This window comes from Pantherophis guttatus, chromosome 3 (genome assembly GCF_059756535.1).
Source record: "Pantherophis guttatus breed Tessera chromosome 3, ASM5975653v1, whole genome shotgun sequence".
Lineage (NCBI taxonomy): Eukaryota > Metazoa > Chordata > Lepidosauria > Squamata > Colubridae > Pantherophis > Pantherophis guttatus.
In genome coordinates this window covers 117,246,173-117,259,970 of record NC_142065.1, presented here as the reverse complement: position 1 = coordinate 117,259,970, position 13,798 = coordinate 117,246,173, and the positions used below count along the sequence as shown (strand labels likewise).

The 13,798-nt window shown below is 38.2% G+C and overlaps 1 protein-coding gene across 1 annotated transcript in view; it reads right to left on the bottom strand.

Annotated features, from left to right (window-relative positions):
* Positions 1-11,590: 11,590 nt before the first annotated feature.
* DIAPH1 (diaphanous related formin 1) overlaps positions 11,591-13,798 on the bottom strand; it is a 196,226-nt gene continuing 194,018 nt past the window's right edge. The window contains exon 27 of the mRNA XM_060686588.2: positions 11,591-12,665. Within this exon, the coding sequence (XP_060542571.1) occupies positions 12,493-12,665 (173 nt within the window). The 3' untranslated portion in view covers positions 11,591-12,492. The remainder of the gene's footprint in view (positions 12,666-13,798) is intronic.

Sequence of the window (13,798 nt, the reverse complement as noted above, 5' to 3'; positions counted from 1 at the left end):
ATAGTTTACTTATGGTTTTGCCTTCCCTGCTAAATAAAATTTTATCTAATTCTGATTATTCTTGCTTTATGCCCCATTCCTTTTTATCTTTGCTAAATTTAGATTGAATTTGGAGATACGCCCACCATTCCAATTCGATTCCTTCTTTCTTTAAAGTATTTCTTGCTTTTAATTCTCCTTTCTCATTCAAAATATCTTTATAGGTGACAGCTCCCCGTTTTGTCAAATTTGGATGTGTGTACATTTCTAATGTTGACACCCAATTAGGAATTTCCATATAATTATTTCTTGTTGTTTTTTTCCAAATATCCAATAGTGCTCTCCTAATATAATGCCTCCGGAAGTACTGATGGACTAAATGTTTTTCCTCCCATAGAATAGCGTGCCAGCGTCTTTAAGTCATGACTTTCTAGTGCCAATAGTCTTGTGTTTTTAAGATGCATCCACTCACTTAGCCAAACCAACGCCGCTGCCTGATAATACTTTGTCCAGTCTGGTAGGCTAAATCCTCCTCTTTCTCTAGCATCTTGTAATAATTTGAATCTGATTCTCGGTCGTTTCCCTTGCCATATGAATTTTGAAATGAGTCTGTCCAAATTTGTAAAAAAATCTTTTTTGCGCCGAATTGGTATGCATTGGAATAAAAAAAACATTTGCGGAAGAACATTCATTTTGAAGGTGGCTATCCTGCCCATTAGAGATAGCTGTAATTTTCCCCATTTTTCCAAATCAGACCTAATTTAGGCCATTAATTTGTCATAGTTATCTTCTTTAAGTGTGATTCATCTCACTGTTAATTGAATTCCCAAATATCTTATTTTTTTCATAGTCTGAATATTTATCTTTCCCTCCACTTTTTTTTTGTTCTTTAGTCATATTTTTAACTATTATTTTTGTTTTATCCTTGTTTATTTTCAGGCCTGCTACTTCCCCATAGTCCTCCAGCATTTCCATCAGCCTAAAACCAGATTGTACAGGCTCTTCAGTAATAAATACAAGGTCGTCCACAAATGCCTGTACCTTAAAACTTTCTTTTCTTACTTTTAAACCTTTGATTTGTTTGTCTTCTTGAATTGTTCTAATTAAAGCCTCTAGTGATAAAATAAAAAGCAGTGGTGATAGTGGATGTTGCCTTGTACCTTTTTGGATTAAAAAGTTCTTTGTCATTTCCCCGTTTATCACCACTCTGGCTTCTTGTCTGGAGTAGATTGTTTTAAAACATCTTTATAAATTTCCCCCTGAAATCCATACATTTTAATCGTTCTAATATGAAGTCCCATTTAACATTATCGAATGCTTTTTGCGCATCGATAAATATCAACGCCATCTGTTTTTCATTGTGGACTTCATAGTATTCTATCGTATCCAAGATAATCCTGATGATGTTCCTTATATGCCGTCCGGGAAGAAAACCGTTTTGATCAGTATGAATGAAATTCTCTAAAATTTTCTTTAGTCTGTCTGCCATAATTGTCATAAAGATTTTATAATCCGAATTTAGTAGGGATATCGGCCTAATTTTTAATATAAGTCAAATCGGAATTTTCCTTGGGAATCAATGTGATTGTTGCTTCTTTCCACGATTCAGGTATCTTAGCTTCATTAAGTACATCATTATACACCTCTAATAACAGTGGGCTTAATAATTCCTGGTGATTTTTATAAATTTCTGAAGGTAGACCATCTGGGCCTGGTGCTTTGTTACTTTTTTGTTTTTTGATTGCCTCAGATTGTATTGTATTGTATTGTATTTGTTTATTGAATAGCCCAAAGGCCTTTTCAAACAAAACAGAAAAGAAAAAGGGATATCTCCCATGCTGTTATCTCATTATTTAATAAATTTTTACCTTCCTCCGAGATTCTGGGCAATTCTGTTGCCCTATCTTAACCTTCTTCTATCTTCTCCTTATCCTCATATAGGTTTTTTAAAAACTCATACGCTACCTTCCTGTTCACGTCATTTTGATAAATTAACTCTTCTTTATTATGTAATTTACTAATCTGGTTCTTTTCTTTCTGTTTTCTTAATCTATAAGCCAGCCATCTTCCCAGCTTATTTGCATTCTCAAAAAAAAATTGTTTAATGCTTTTAATTTGTTGTGCCATATTTTCCTTTTCAATGATATTTGTGTTTGTGTTTATTTGTTGTTTCAATTCCCGTTTTATGGGTTCTTTCTGCAGCTCTTTTTCCAGTTTGCTAAGACCTTCCTCTAATTTTTTTTGCCGTTGTCTTTTTTGTTTGTTGTCTTTGGCCATGTATGATATTGCGATACCCCTCATAAGAAGCTTTTGCCATGTCCCACAGGTTCTGATTGTTCGTATCCTCTTTATTACTTTGAAAAAACAAACTCATTTGATCAACCATCTTTAATTTAAATTCATTTTGATTCAAGATTGCTCTTTTAAGGGTCCACCTCCTTGTCTTTTTTTGCCCCTTTCCATTTAATTTTAATGGGATTGTGATCTGCCCATGAATTTATGTCAATATTAACTTCCTCAATTCCTAGATTCAAATCTGTCGATGCCCAAACCATATCAATTTGAAACCAAGATTGATGTCTACCTGAATAAGTATATTGTTTCTTATCCCCATTTCTTTCCCTCCAACAATCCTTTATGCTTAATTCTTCCACCATCTTGAAAAATCAATTAGGTAATATCCTTCTAACACTTTTCTTTTGTTTGTCATTTCTATAGACTAATTCTCTATCTACAATCACATTGAAATAACCAATTATACACAAATTATCGCATTCTAGGTCTCTAATCATGTTATAGTTTCTTATAAAATAGTTTTTGGCCCTCATTTGGTGCATATATCCAACTAACATCAGTTTTGTCCCATCCACAGTTAATTCTATTATCAATATTCTGCCCTCTTCATCTTTATACATTTGTTTGGCCAAAATACTCTCTTTTACATACAGTACAATTCCCCCTTTCTTCTGTTGTGATGAAGATATCTGCTTGCCATGGATTGTGTATGTTGTTTGATAATTGTTTTTAATGGTATGGTTTTTAATACTTTAGCAAGTGTGCAGTCTTGCTGTTTACTGAGATTCTATAAAATATATGAAAAGCATTGATATAAGAGACTTCAAAGAGCCTTTCCTCTTCTAAGTATTACTGAAGTAGATTTGTGGAGCTGTGTTGATGGTACATTAACTTGGACTAGCTTTTATATAAATATAATCAAACAGATGATATTTTGGGGTGTGAGGTCAAAACATTTATAAATGGATTCCCTTTAAAGGCTTTTTTGAACTTTTACTTGTCTACATCCAATAGTTTAATGTTTAGAATCAGGATTAGAAATAACAGAGTTTACCAATTAAATGAGAAAACACATAATAAACTATAAATCTAGTAGTAGAAAGATGTAGCAAAATAAAACTCTGAAACACAATGATTGCGGGAACAACTGTATCCCTACTCAAGAGTTTTGTGGCACTCTCAGGCATTTGTGGGACACATTGGCAGAAATCTTCTAGAAGATAAACAGAGTTGGAAGGGACCTTGTAGGTCATCTAGTCCAACCCCCGCCCAAGTAAGAGACCCTATACTATTTCTGACAAATGGCAGTCCAATCTCTTCTTGAAAGCCTCCAGTGATGGAGCTCCCACAACTTTCGAAGGCAAGCTGTTCCATTGGTTGATTGTTCTGTCAGAAAATTTCTTATTTCTAGGTTGAATCTCTCCTTTGTCAGTTTCCATCCATTTATAGAATAGCTTTATAGCTGGTTGTCCACTAAGACTCCAAGATCCCTCTCACAGTTACTGTTATTAATCCTGGTTTCACCCAATCTATGTGTGTACTTTTGGCTTTTCTTGCCTAAGTGTAGGACTTTACATTTCTCTACATTGAATTTCATTTTGTTAGATAGGGCCCAGTCTTCAAGTCTGTTAAGCTCCATCTGGATCTTGAGCCTATCTTCTAGGGTGTTAGCTATTCCTGCCAGCTTAGTATCATCTGCAAATTTTGTAAGTTCCCCTTCTATTCCCTCACCTAAATCGTTTATGAAGATACTGAAGAGTACTGGGCCTAAAATGGAACCTTGTGGCACTTGTGTGATATTTAACCCGGAATACTTTTCAGGTGAATTCTAAACTGAAAACTCCTTGTATTCTAGGAATGCACATATGTACTAGCCCCTTCTCACAAAATAGCAAATGTGAAAAAGTGGAGCTGTGACCTCTTTGCATTTTGACAAGAGTGCTGGCCTATGGTCTTCTCTGGCAATCAGTGAGAATTTAAAGTAGTTCAGCTCCATATCTAGTATAAGTTTATATGCAAAAAAAAATCTTATCTAGAATTATGTCAGATCCCTAAAAGTGATACTGCCATTCAAGTGAAGGAAGGGGGGACTTGGATTCGATTTACTAGCATGGCCTGTGTCATCAGATATTTTACAACCTATATCCTGGCGCCAAGGAAGCCTGAGATTCCCTTTACCTGCAGGAATTTATATGATAGCCATGTGGGTTGTCTCACTTTAAAGGGAAGTGGTGGGAATGCATGTTTGTTCGGGTTCTCAAAGGAAATAGTAAAGAAAACATATTCACACTTGTGTATTGGCTGAAATCTGCATTCTGACCTAAAGGGAGGGGTCTCTACCACTTTAATCCTACTGCTTTGCCTAAGGGCATTCAGATTGTGCTTTAGCTGGATGGTTTTCACTTCTGCTTAATAAAAGAATCCTTTTGAACAACTACGTTTCAAGAGTTCGTACTTTCTTAAGTTGGAAGGAGAGGCGATCCTTACAATTAGATGGATATCTAACCCTATCAAGTTACTAAATTAAATTAAAATAATATGGGAAGAAAATATTTTTATTAACAATTTTGAATAGTTAGTAAAGACTATTCCTCCCACAACCACTATTATCTATTATATGTTTTACTCTTTTGAAATATAACAACAAAACATAAGATTCCAGTGTCACAAACTCACTCTAAGGGAAAAGAACAATGAAATAAGACTTATTTTTATTTTATGAAAAATAATAAACTAAAATAAAAAAGATTTGCAAACTTCCCAGTGGCACATCATAAGCTTTGGAAGTAAGATGTATAACACTTCCCCCAAACATGGTGAAATTATTTAAAGAGCTTAAATCTATTTTCCAATCTGTAGCAGAAAATATTCTATTAAATCTTTTTTCTGACTGGCAATTTGCAACAAATTATTTTTACACACTAGAAATTATCTTATTGCTTTGCTTTTCCCTGAGAACTATCAGAAAGCTAAATCTTGACCCATGAAGAGAGTGGGGAATTAAATACATGCGGAAACGTAACAAAGTGGTTAACAGACAAATCCCCCCTCTCCCAGTCACTGATATTCAGTATTTAGAAGATTAACTCCAGGGAGCAGAACAGTTAGAAGATTAACTCCAGGGAGCAGAACATCATGCAGACTGATGATAAAGCTTTTTCAACCAAACTGCTTGAATCCCACCCATTTAGTATCATCTTATTGTGGGTGAAAGGCCCTTGCTGTACCAACTCAGGGTGAAATGCCATGGTCAAATGCTTGCATTTCAGTGTGAGGATTGGGAGGGGGGGAGGGTTGTTTTTTTAACACGATGTACCACCTTCTGATCCTGGTAAATAGATGGGGAAAAAATGGAGGTAGTGACAGATTTTATTTTCCGGGCCCCAAGATCACCGCAGATGGAGAGTGTAGCCAAGAAATAAAAAGATGCTTGCTCCTTAGGAGGAAAGCTATGGCAAATCTAGACAGCATACTAAAAAGCAGAGAAATCACCCTGCCAACAAAAGTGCGTATAGTCAAGGCTATGGTTTTCCCAGTTGCAATGTATGGCTGTGAAAGTTGGACCATAAGAAAGGCTGAGCACCAAAGAATTGAGGCCTTTGAACTATGGTGCTGGAGAAGACTCCTGCGAGTCCCTTGGACTGCAATGCGATCAAACCAGTCAGTCCTAGAGATCAATCCTGACTGCTCTTTAGAAGGCCAGATTCTGAAGATGAAACTCAAATATTTTGGCCACCTAATGAGAAGGAAGGACTCACTGGAGAAGAGCCTAATGCTGGGAAAGATTGAGGGCAAAAGAAGAAGGGGACGACAGAGAACTGGCTGGATGGAGTCACTGAAGCAGTCGGCGTGAGCTTAAATGGACTCCAGAGGATAGTAGAGGACAGGAAGGCCTGGAGGAACGTTGTCCATGGGGTCGCAAAGAGTCGGACACGACTTCGCAACTAACAACAAAAACCATCTTCTGAAATAAAAAAATGAATTCTTAGGCCAGAAAAATAAGGTTATATGTAGAAAGATCAGACTTGCCTCAAATGTGATAAAACATTTATGTATAGGCCATGAAGGAATTTTGATTGCTCAAAATGTGATCCCCAATACTACAAAGCATTTTCTTCCATAGAAGTGAATGTATCCTTTTATTCTTCAAGAAGACAATGAATGGCGGCATGGAAACACACCATGTGAAGCCATCTTCTTAAAATTTCCGGTGTTGGAGCATTCACAACTTCTGGGAAAAACTTTGACTTTCACCACTGGTTATTTAACATATAAATAACAAGTTTGTTAGTAATGGGAGGGGAATGGAAGCAATCTGTAGCCTGATTCAGTCATTGGCTTTTAAATCAGCTATTATGTGTGCCTGAGTAACAGTTAAAGCTATTCATTTATATGAGCCATGGTGACGCAGTAGTTAGAATGCTGTACTGCAAGCTACTTCTGCTGACTGCCTGTAGTTTGGCAGTTCCATGCTCAAGGTTGACTCAGCCTGCCACCCTTCCGAGGTGGGTAAAATGAGGACCCAGATTGTTGGGGACAATATGCTGGCTCTGTAAACTGCTCAGAGAGGAATGTAAAGCACTGTGAAGTGGTATAAAAGTCTAAGAGCTATTACTATTGCTATGGAAGAAAAAGCTCTGACTTTCTGCCAGCTGTCATATGCAGTAGTCCAATTTTACTCAGCAAGGATCCTCAAATATAGTACACATTTTTTTCATAAAATCATAGAATCATAGGGCTGGAAGGGATATTCTCGTCCAACCCCTGCCCAAGGCAAGAGCACCCCTATGAGTCTACCCTGGACAGATGACAGTCCAATCTTTTCTTGGAAACCTCCAGGGATGGAGCACCCCCACCTTTGAGAGTGAAGCTGTCTAATTCATTGTTTTTACAATCAGGAAATTCCTCATTTCCAGGCTGGATCTCCCTCTGACAAGCTTCCACCCATTGCTTTTTATCCATTTTATAGGACTGACAATTCCCTAACAATTATTTAGGGAAGAACATGAAGACTGCATTTGAGAAATAGAGAACAAGTTTGGTATTTGCCAAAGGGAGTTCAGCAGAAGTATTTTGTTCCATAGTCATTTCCCTAAATGCAGTCATTTATTTTCTTTCATGAGGCAGCATATTAATTTGGGGGGTGGGAGGAAATGACATTACTACCGTCCTTACTCTCCAAACCAAAAGTAACTTGAAAATGCCATTAAACCTGCTGTGGTTGAACAGGGAGCTGGGTATTTATGAAAAAGAAATATATGTATGTGATTCATGGCCATTCTAAAATAAACAGCATATTCTTGAAAATGTGAGGCAGAAAAGGTAATACTTGAGTGATATTTCTTGATGAAGTGATAGGAAGGTGAACCAAGGAACTAAGACATGCAAAAAAATGCCAAAAATGCCAAAAAAAGTTTCTTTCAGTATGTAAGGAATAAGAAGCAAGGCAAGGAAATGATAGGTCCACTGATGGGAGATGGTAAATAATAAATAATCCAACCTATCAAAAATAGTCCAACCTATCAAAAGAAGCACCATAGGAGACAGAACAGGAATATAGGTCAAGGTAGGCAAGGAATTGGTAAGAGAAGACCTATCAACCAGGGATGAAATCTAAAATTTGTTACTACCGGTTCTGTGGGCGTGGCTTGGTGGGGGGGTAATGTGACTGGGTGGGCGTGGCCAATTATTATTTTTTTCTTTTAAAACCATTTAAAAGTAAAAACCATGTAAAAAATGCTTTCAAAAGGCTCTGACGATCCCAGCTGAGTTGCCTGATTGGCAGAGACTTTTTTTCTTTTAAATGCCTCTGATGATTCAAGCTGAGTTGCCTGATCGTTACAGGCATTTAAAAGAAAAAAAGTCTCTGCCGATCAGGCAACTCAGCTGGGATCGGCAGAGGCATTTAAAAGAAAAAAAACCCTTTTTTTCTTTTAAAAGCCTTTGATGATCCCAGCTGAGCCGTGTGATCATCAGAGGTTTTTTTTTTACTTTTAAAAGCATTTTTTCCGCCGAAGAGGTTGCAGAAAAAATGCTTTTAAAAGTAAAAAAAAAAAAGCCTCTGATGGCTCAGCTGGGCATGGGGGGGGCAGGGATTTTTGCTACCAGTTTTCCGAACCACCCGCCTTCCATCGCTACTGGATCGGGCGATCTGGTCCGAATCAGGAGCATTTCACCCCTGCTATCAACTCTAGATAAGATGAGATTACCCAGACCAGATGGATTACATGCCAGGATACTGAAGGAACTGGCAGACAGGATCGCAGAACCACTGAATAAAATCTTTCAAAGGTCCTGGAGCACAGGGGATCTACTAGAGGACTGGAAAAGAGCTGATGTGGGTCTGATCCTAGGTTGCATTAATAGAGGAATAGAATCAAGATCACGTGAACTACCAGTACTGCTCTACAAAGCCTTGGCAAGACCACACTTAGAATACTGCATCCGGTTTTAGTCACCCCAATACAAAAAAAGATGTTGAGACTTTGAAAAGAGTTCAGAAAAGAACAACAAAGTTAGGGGCCTAGAAACTAAAACATGAAGAATGATTTTAGGAATTTGGGTATACCTATTCTAGTGAAAAGAAGGATCAGGGGTGACATAATAGCAGTCTTCCAGAAATTGTGGGTTCCCCAACACTGGATGCTTTTAGGAAAAGATTGGACAGCCATCTATCAAAAATAGTATAGATCTCGTGTGAGAGCAGGTGGTTGGACTAGATGACCTTCAAGATCCCTTCCAACTCTATCACTATTACAATTTTCAAAAAAAGGAAAAAAAGTGGAACCAGGAAATTACAGACCAATCACCTTATCATCAATACCCAGGAAAATCCTAGAAAAGATCATTAAGCAGTGTATTTGTGAGCACCTAGAAATGAACAAGAAGATTAATAGAAGCCAGCATGAATTTGTTAAAAACAGATCATGACAAACAAACCTTATTGCCTTCTTTAATAAAATGGTAAATTAGTTGATTCGGGAAATGATGTGGATATAGTATGACTGGACTTCAGTAAGGCATTTGACAAAGTGGAGCACAGCCTATTTCTTCGTAAGGCAGAAAAATGTGGGTTAGACAGTACCACCACCAGATGAATTCACAATTGGCTGACCACATACACCAAGTATATAATCCTCAATGGTCCTACATCTACAAGGAAGGAAGCATGAGGACGGGTACCTCAAGGTTGTCTTGGGCCCAGTACTTTTCAACATCTTCATAGATGATCTAGAACAGGAGTGTCAAACTCGATTTAATTGAGGGCCGCATCAGGGTTGTTTGACCTTGGGGGGCCAGGGTGGGCGTGGCCAGCTTGACGTTACTCGTGTCAGGGGATGCTTGTGGTGGTCCGAGCACTCTGCTAGTGAAAACAGGTTCCTGAGTGCTGTTTTTGGCTGGGACGGCCTCCTGCAAACCTCTGCCAGTGAAAACGGAGCTCGGGAAGGTCACCCACAGCCCTCGTGAGCTCAGTTTTCACTGGCAGAGGCACTGTGGGCTGGTCCCTCACTGTTTCCAGGGCAGCCCTGTGGGCCAGATCTAAGCACCCCACGGGCCAGATCCGGTCCACAGGCCTTGAGTCTAACACCCATGATCTAGAAGAAGGGATAGAAGGAGAACTCATTATGTTAACAATTTGAAAGACAGACTTAAGATTCAGAAGGATCTTGACAGATTAGAGAAACTGGCATTATCCAACAAGATGCAGTTCAGTTGTGAGAAAACTAAGATCTTACACTCAGGCACGAAAAATCAATTGCAGAGTTATAGAATAAGCAGTTCTGGGCTAAATAATAACTGTGACAGAGATCTAGGACTCCTAATGGACTACCACTTAAGTATGAACCAGCAGCGTGCTTCAGCTACCACCCCCACCCCCAAAAAATACCCAATGCAGTCCTAGGTTGCATCAACAGAGGGATAGCATCAAGATCATGGGAAGTGATAGTAGCATGTTATACGGCACTCTATGATCACACTTAGAATACTATGTCCAGTACTATCTCATGCTACAAAAAAGCTGTTGGCGATCCTAGAAAGAGTGTAGAGAAAAGCAACAAAGACAATAAGACAATAAGGGGTCTGGAGACTAAACCATATGATGAACAATTAAGGGAAGTAGGTCTGTCTAGCCTAATAAAGAGAAGGATTAGGGCTGACAACATTGTCTTCCAGGATTTGAGGGGCAATCACAGAGATGAGAGGGTTGATTTATTCTCCAAAACACCTGAGGGCAGGATGAAAAGCATTAGGGGGAAACTTGTTATAGAAAGATCTGACCTGGAACTAACAAGAAATTTCCTGATAGTGAGAACAACTAGCCAATGGAACCGCTTACCTTCTGGAGTTCTGGAAGCTGGAGGTTTGCAAGAAAAGATTGGACGTTCATTTATTTGGGGTGGTATAAGGACTTCTGCCTTGGGCAGGGGATTGGACTACAGTAGAAGACCTCCAACGTACCTTCCAGCACTATGATTCTATGACTTCTATGTGTACATTTGCTTTTTCTTGTTGCAGAATTTTTCAGATACTGTATGCTATTTAGTACTCATATGGGAGATTATGTATTATATCTGTGAGGGGGGGGAAAGTAAAAATGAGTCGAGTAGATTCACGTGACTATTGGCAATTCCAGATAAGTTGTATGAAAATATATTTCTTAATTTTTTTATCTAGTGAATAGCATCAATTTCATTAAAAATTGTACATTGGCTGCATCCAATGATTTGCCCTGGAAGTTTTCAGATGTTCATAACATATATCTGAGACCCATCATATTCAGCCAATGTTATAAATTTCTCTTTCTGCCACGCATACATGCTGGCTACATGCTATGGGAGAAAGTCTATTGGCAGATAGTGGTTGGTTGCCCTGAAATACCAGAGAATACACAATTTTAATTGTATGTATATATTTGTTATTTTTCTTTTATCTTCACTGAAGTTCGTTGTTAAACAAATTTCATTAAAAATTAGTTCTACTGTCAAAGTGGCCTTATGGGATTGGGGGGCAGGCGGGGGGGGAGGGGGCTCCAGTCCACCTCCACCACCATATAGCAATTAACATACATTGATTTACATATTACCCATTAAAGCAAGCAAGTAAGCAAGCTTTAATTTATGTGAAATTTACATGGCATATTTGGAACCATGTGCTATACTATACAAAGGACTTTGCCACAAAAGATTAAATGTATGCATAATTTTACTAATCAGTCTTCCATGACTGATTCTCAGTGAAGAAACACAATCTCAGCTTCATTCCTTTGCAGTTGCAGTGAGCATTTTCACTCAAACTAAAGAGGGCTTAAAATCCCTTTCTGAGACTGAGTAAATCACTTTATTAATCTTACTTCAAAAGCATGCAAGTGCAGCAACAGCAAACTATCCATACTTTCTTTCTCAATAGGTCATTGATATTACCATTTCACTAGTAAGTTTGTGTTAAAAAGGGGAAGAGCAGCTGAGCAGAACAGTAAAAGTATTTCAATTCAAAGAAAAAATTCTTCACAACGCTTGCAGAGAACCCTGTCACCACAGTGATAAAATGATCTCTGAGTCACTTTCTTTCCCAGTATATGATAAGCAAGTGAGAAAAGAAAATGCACAGTGCAAGGGAAAAAGACAAATCTAGCTAAGATATCCAACAATCCTCCCTCCTATATTTGAATGGATCAGTTCATTCTATTATCACTAATGAAGAAAAGGCTTTTGAGAAAAAAAATCTTGGGATGCAGATGCCCAATCAAAACATTTAAAAAGTCATAATTAAGGCAGCTTGCTGCATTCCTGCTTTGGCAACATCAATACAGTGAGATACATGGGCAGATTAGGTTCTGATCTTTAGCCTCTCTTCTGTGCCATATTTTTCTTCTTGGGAATGTGTTCCCAATCCTGCCTGCAGGGAAGTAGGTAACTACAGGCATAAACTCTCACATTTGTTCCAAGCATGTTACTAAATCAGCAAAAACCTTTGCATTTCTGATACTGAGACAAGAAGGAAGAAAGCAAATTTAAGATTCAAAGAATATGATCACAAATTTAAAGATCTTGCAAAACAGCTCTAGAATGACACAGGCTGAAGTGATTAAATTATTTGCCTCTTTATCCCATGTATATAAGTGTGAAAGGGAAAACTGCAAAGTGACTTAGTGTTGTTTCAACTCCTTTGTAAAACAGGTTTCATGCCAAAGACATTGGTCCTAGGTGTCACCCAGCTCTAGTTTTGACGACTGCTTGCCCCCATAGTGGTTTCATCAAGAGTTTCTTCAGTGACCTCTACATCATCATCCTTTTTAAGTCCTCTGCGTGGTTTTTTTGCACCAAGAGCATCTTCCTTGATCAACTCTGAAGCAAGTAATGATGTGACTGCACAGCCAACATTTTTGTTTCCTGGAATGACACAGAAACAAACAAAAGCTAAAATATTAAAAAACAAAAAATGAAGTGTACACTGTCTTAGTGTATTAGTACAATGCCTAATATACTAGCCATTTTCTCTCAAATACTTTAGTTTATACTTGTTCCAATGGTGGGTTTCAACCGGTGTTACTACCAGTTTGCTTCGCGCACACACATCCCAAGAGAGTACAGGGACCTGGTGGAAGTGTTCAGTGAGAAGTCCAATATGCTCTCTCCCCATCGTCCTACAGACTGTGCAATTGAGATGAAACTGCCTAAGCCCAAGATGTATGCAATGACCCCCAGGGAGATGGAGGAGTTGAGGAATTTTGTGGACAAGAACCCGGTGAAAGGATTCATTCAGCCAGAAAAATCCCAGGTGCCAGCCCCTGTACTGTTCAACAAGAAGGATGGATCCATGAGACTGTACGTGGATTTGCGTGGAATTTATGGGGTGTGTGTGTCAAGAACATGTATTCCCCCCCGCTCCCATGAAGGACATTCTAGGATACCTATCCAAAAGGAAGGTATTCACTAAGCTGGACTTGAGGAAAGCATATTACTGAATACGGATTAAGAAGGGAGATGAGTGGAAGTCTTTCATTCAATCAGTGTGTTGTCTGGGTATAAATAGTTTGAAAGATAGTAATCATAATGTTTACAACAATATTCATTACATTGATATTAATTCTGTAATAATAAAAATAATAATCATATTTACTTTTCTATTTTAACAAATTTCCCTTATTTCATTAATCTTTTCCTTATATTTCCATGTTTCTAACTTCTGTTTTTGTTATCTAACCATTGATAAAATAAATCCCATATCATAAAATATTCAGTTTGTTCCTTTTTCTTAATTGCAAGTGTTAATCTATTCATCTAAGAGAGGCGGGGCTGACATCACAGCAAAATGGCACATCTCCAAGGGGCTCCATGGAATTGCACCAAATTTGACTTGCTAGGAGGTTCTGAGGGACCCAAATCATCTTGGAGGGGTGATGAAGATAGAGAGGACACTCCGTAGATCACAAGGAGACAAGCAACTTCTTTGATTGATCCAGACTAAACTCTCAATCTGGTGGGAAGAAAAAGATGGCCATTGCATGAAGCTGTGACAGCCG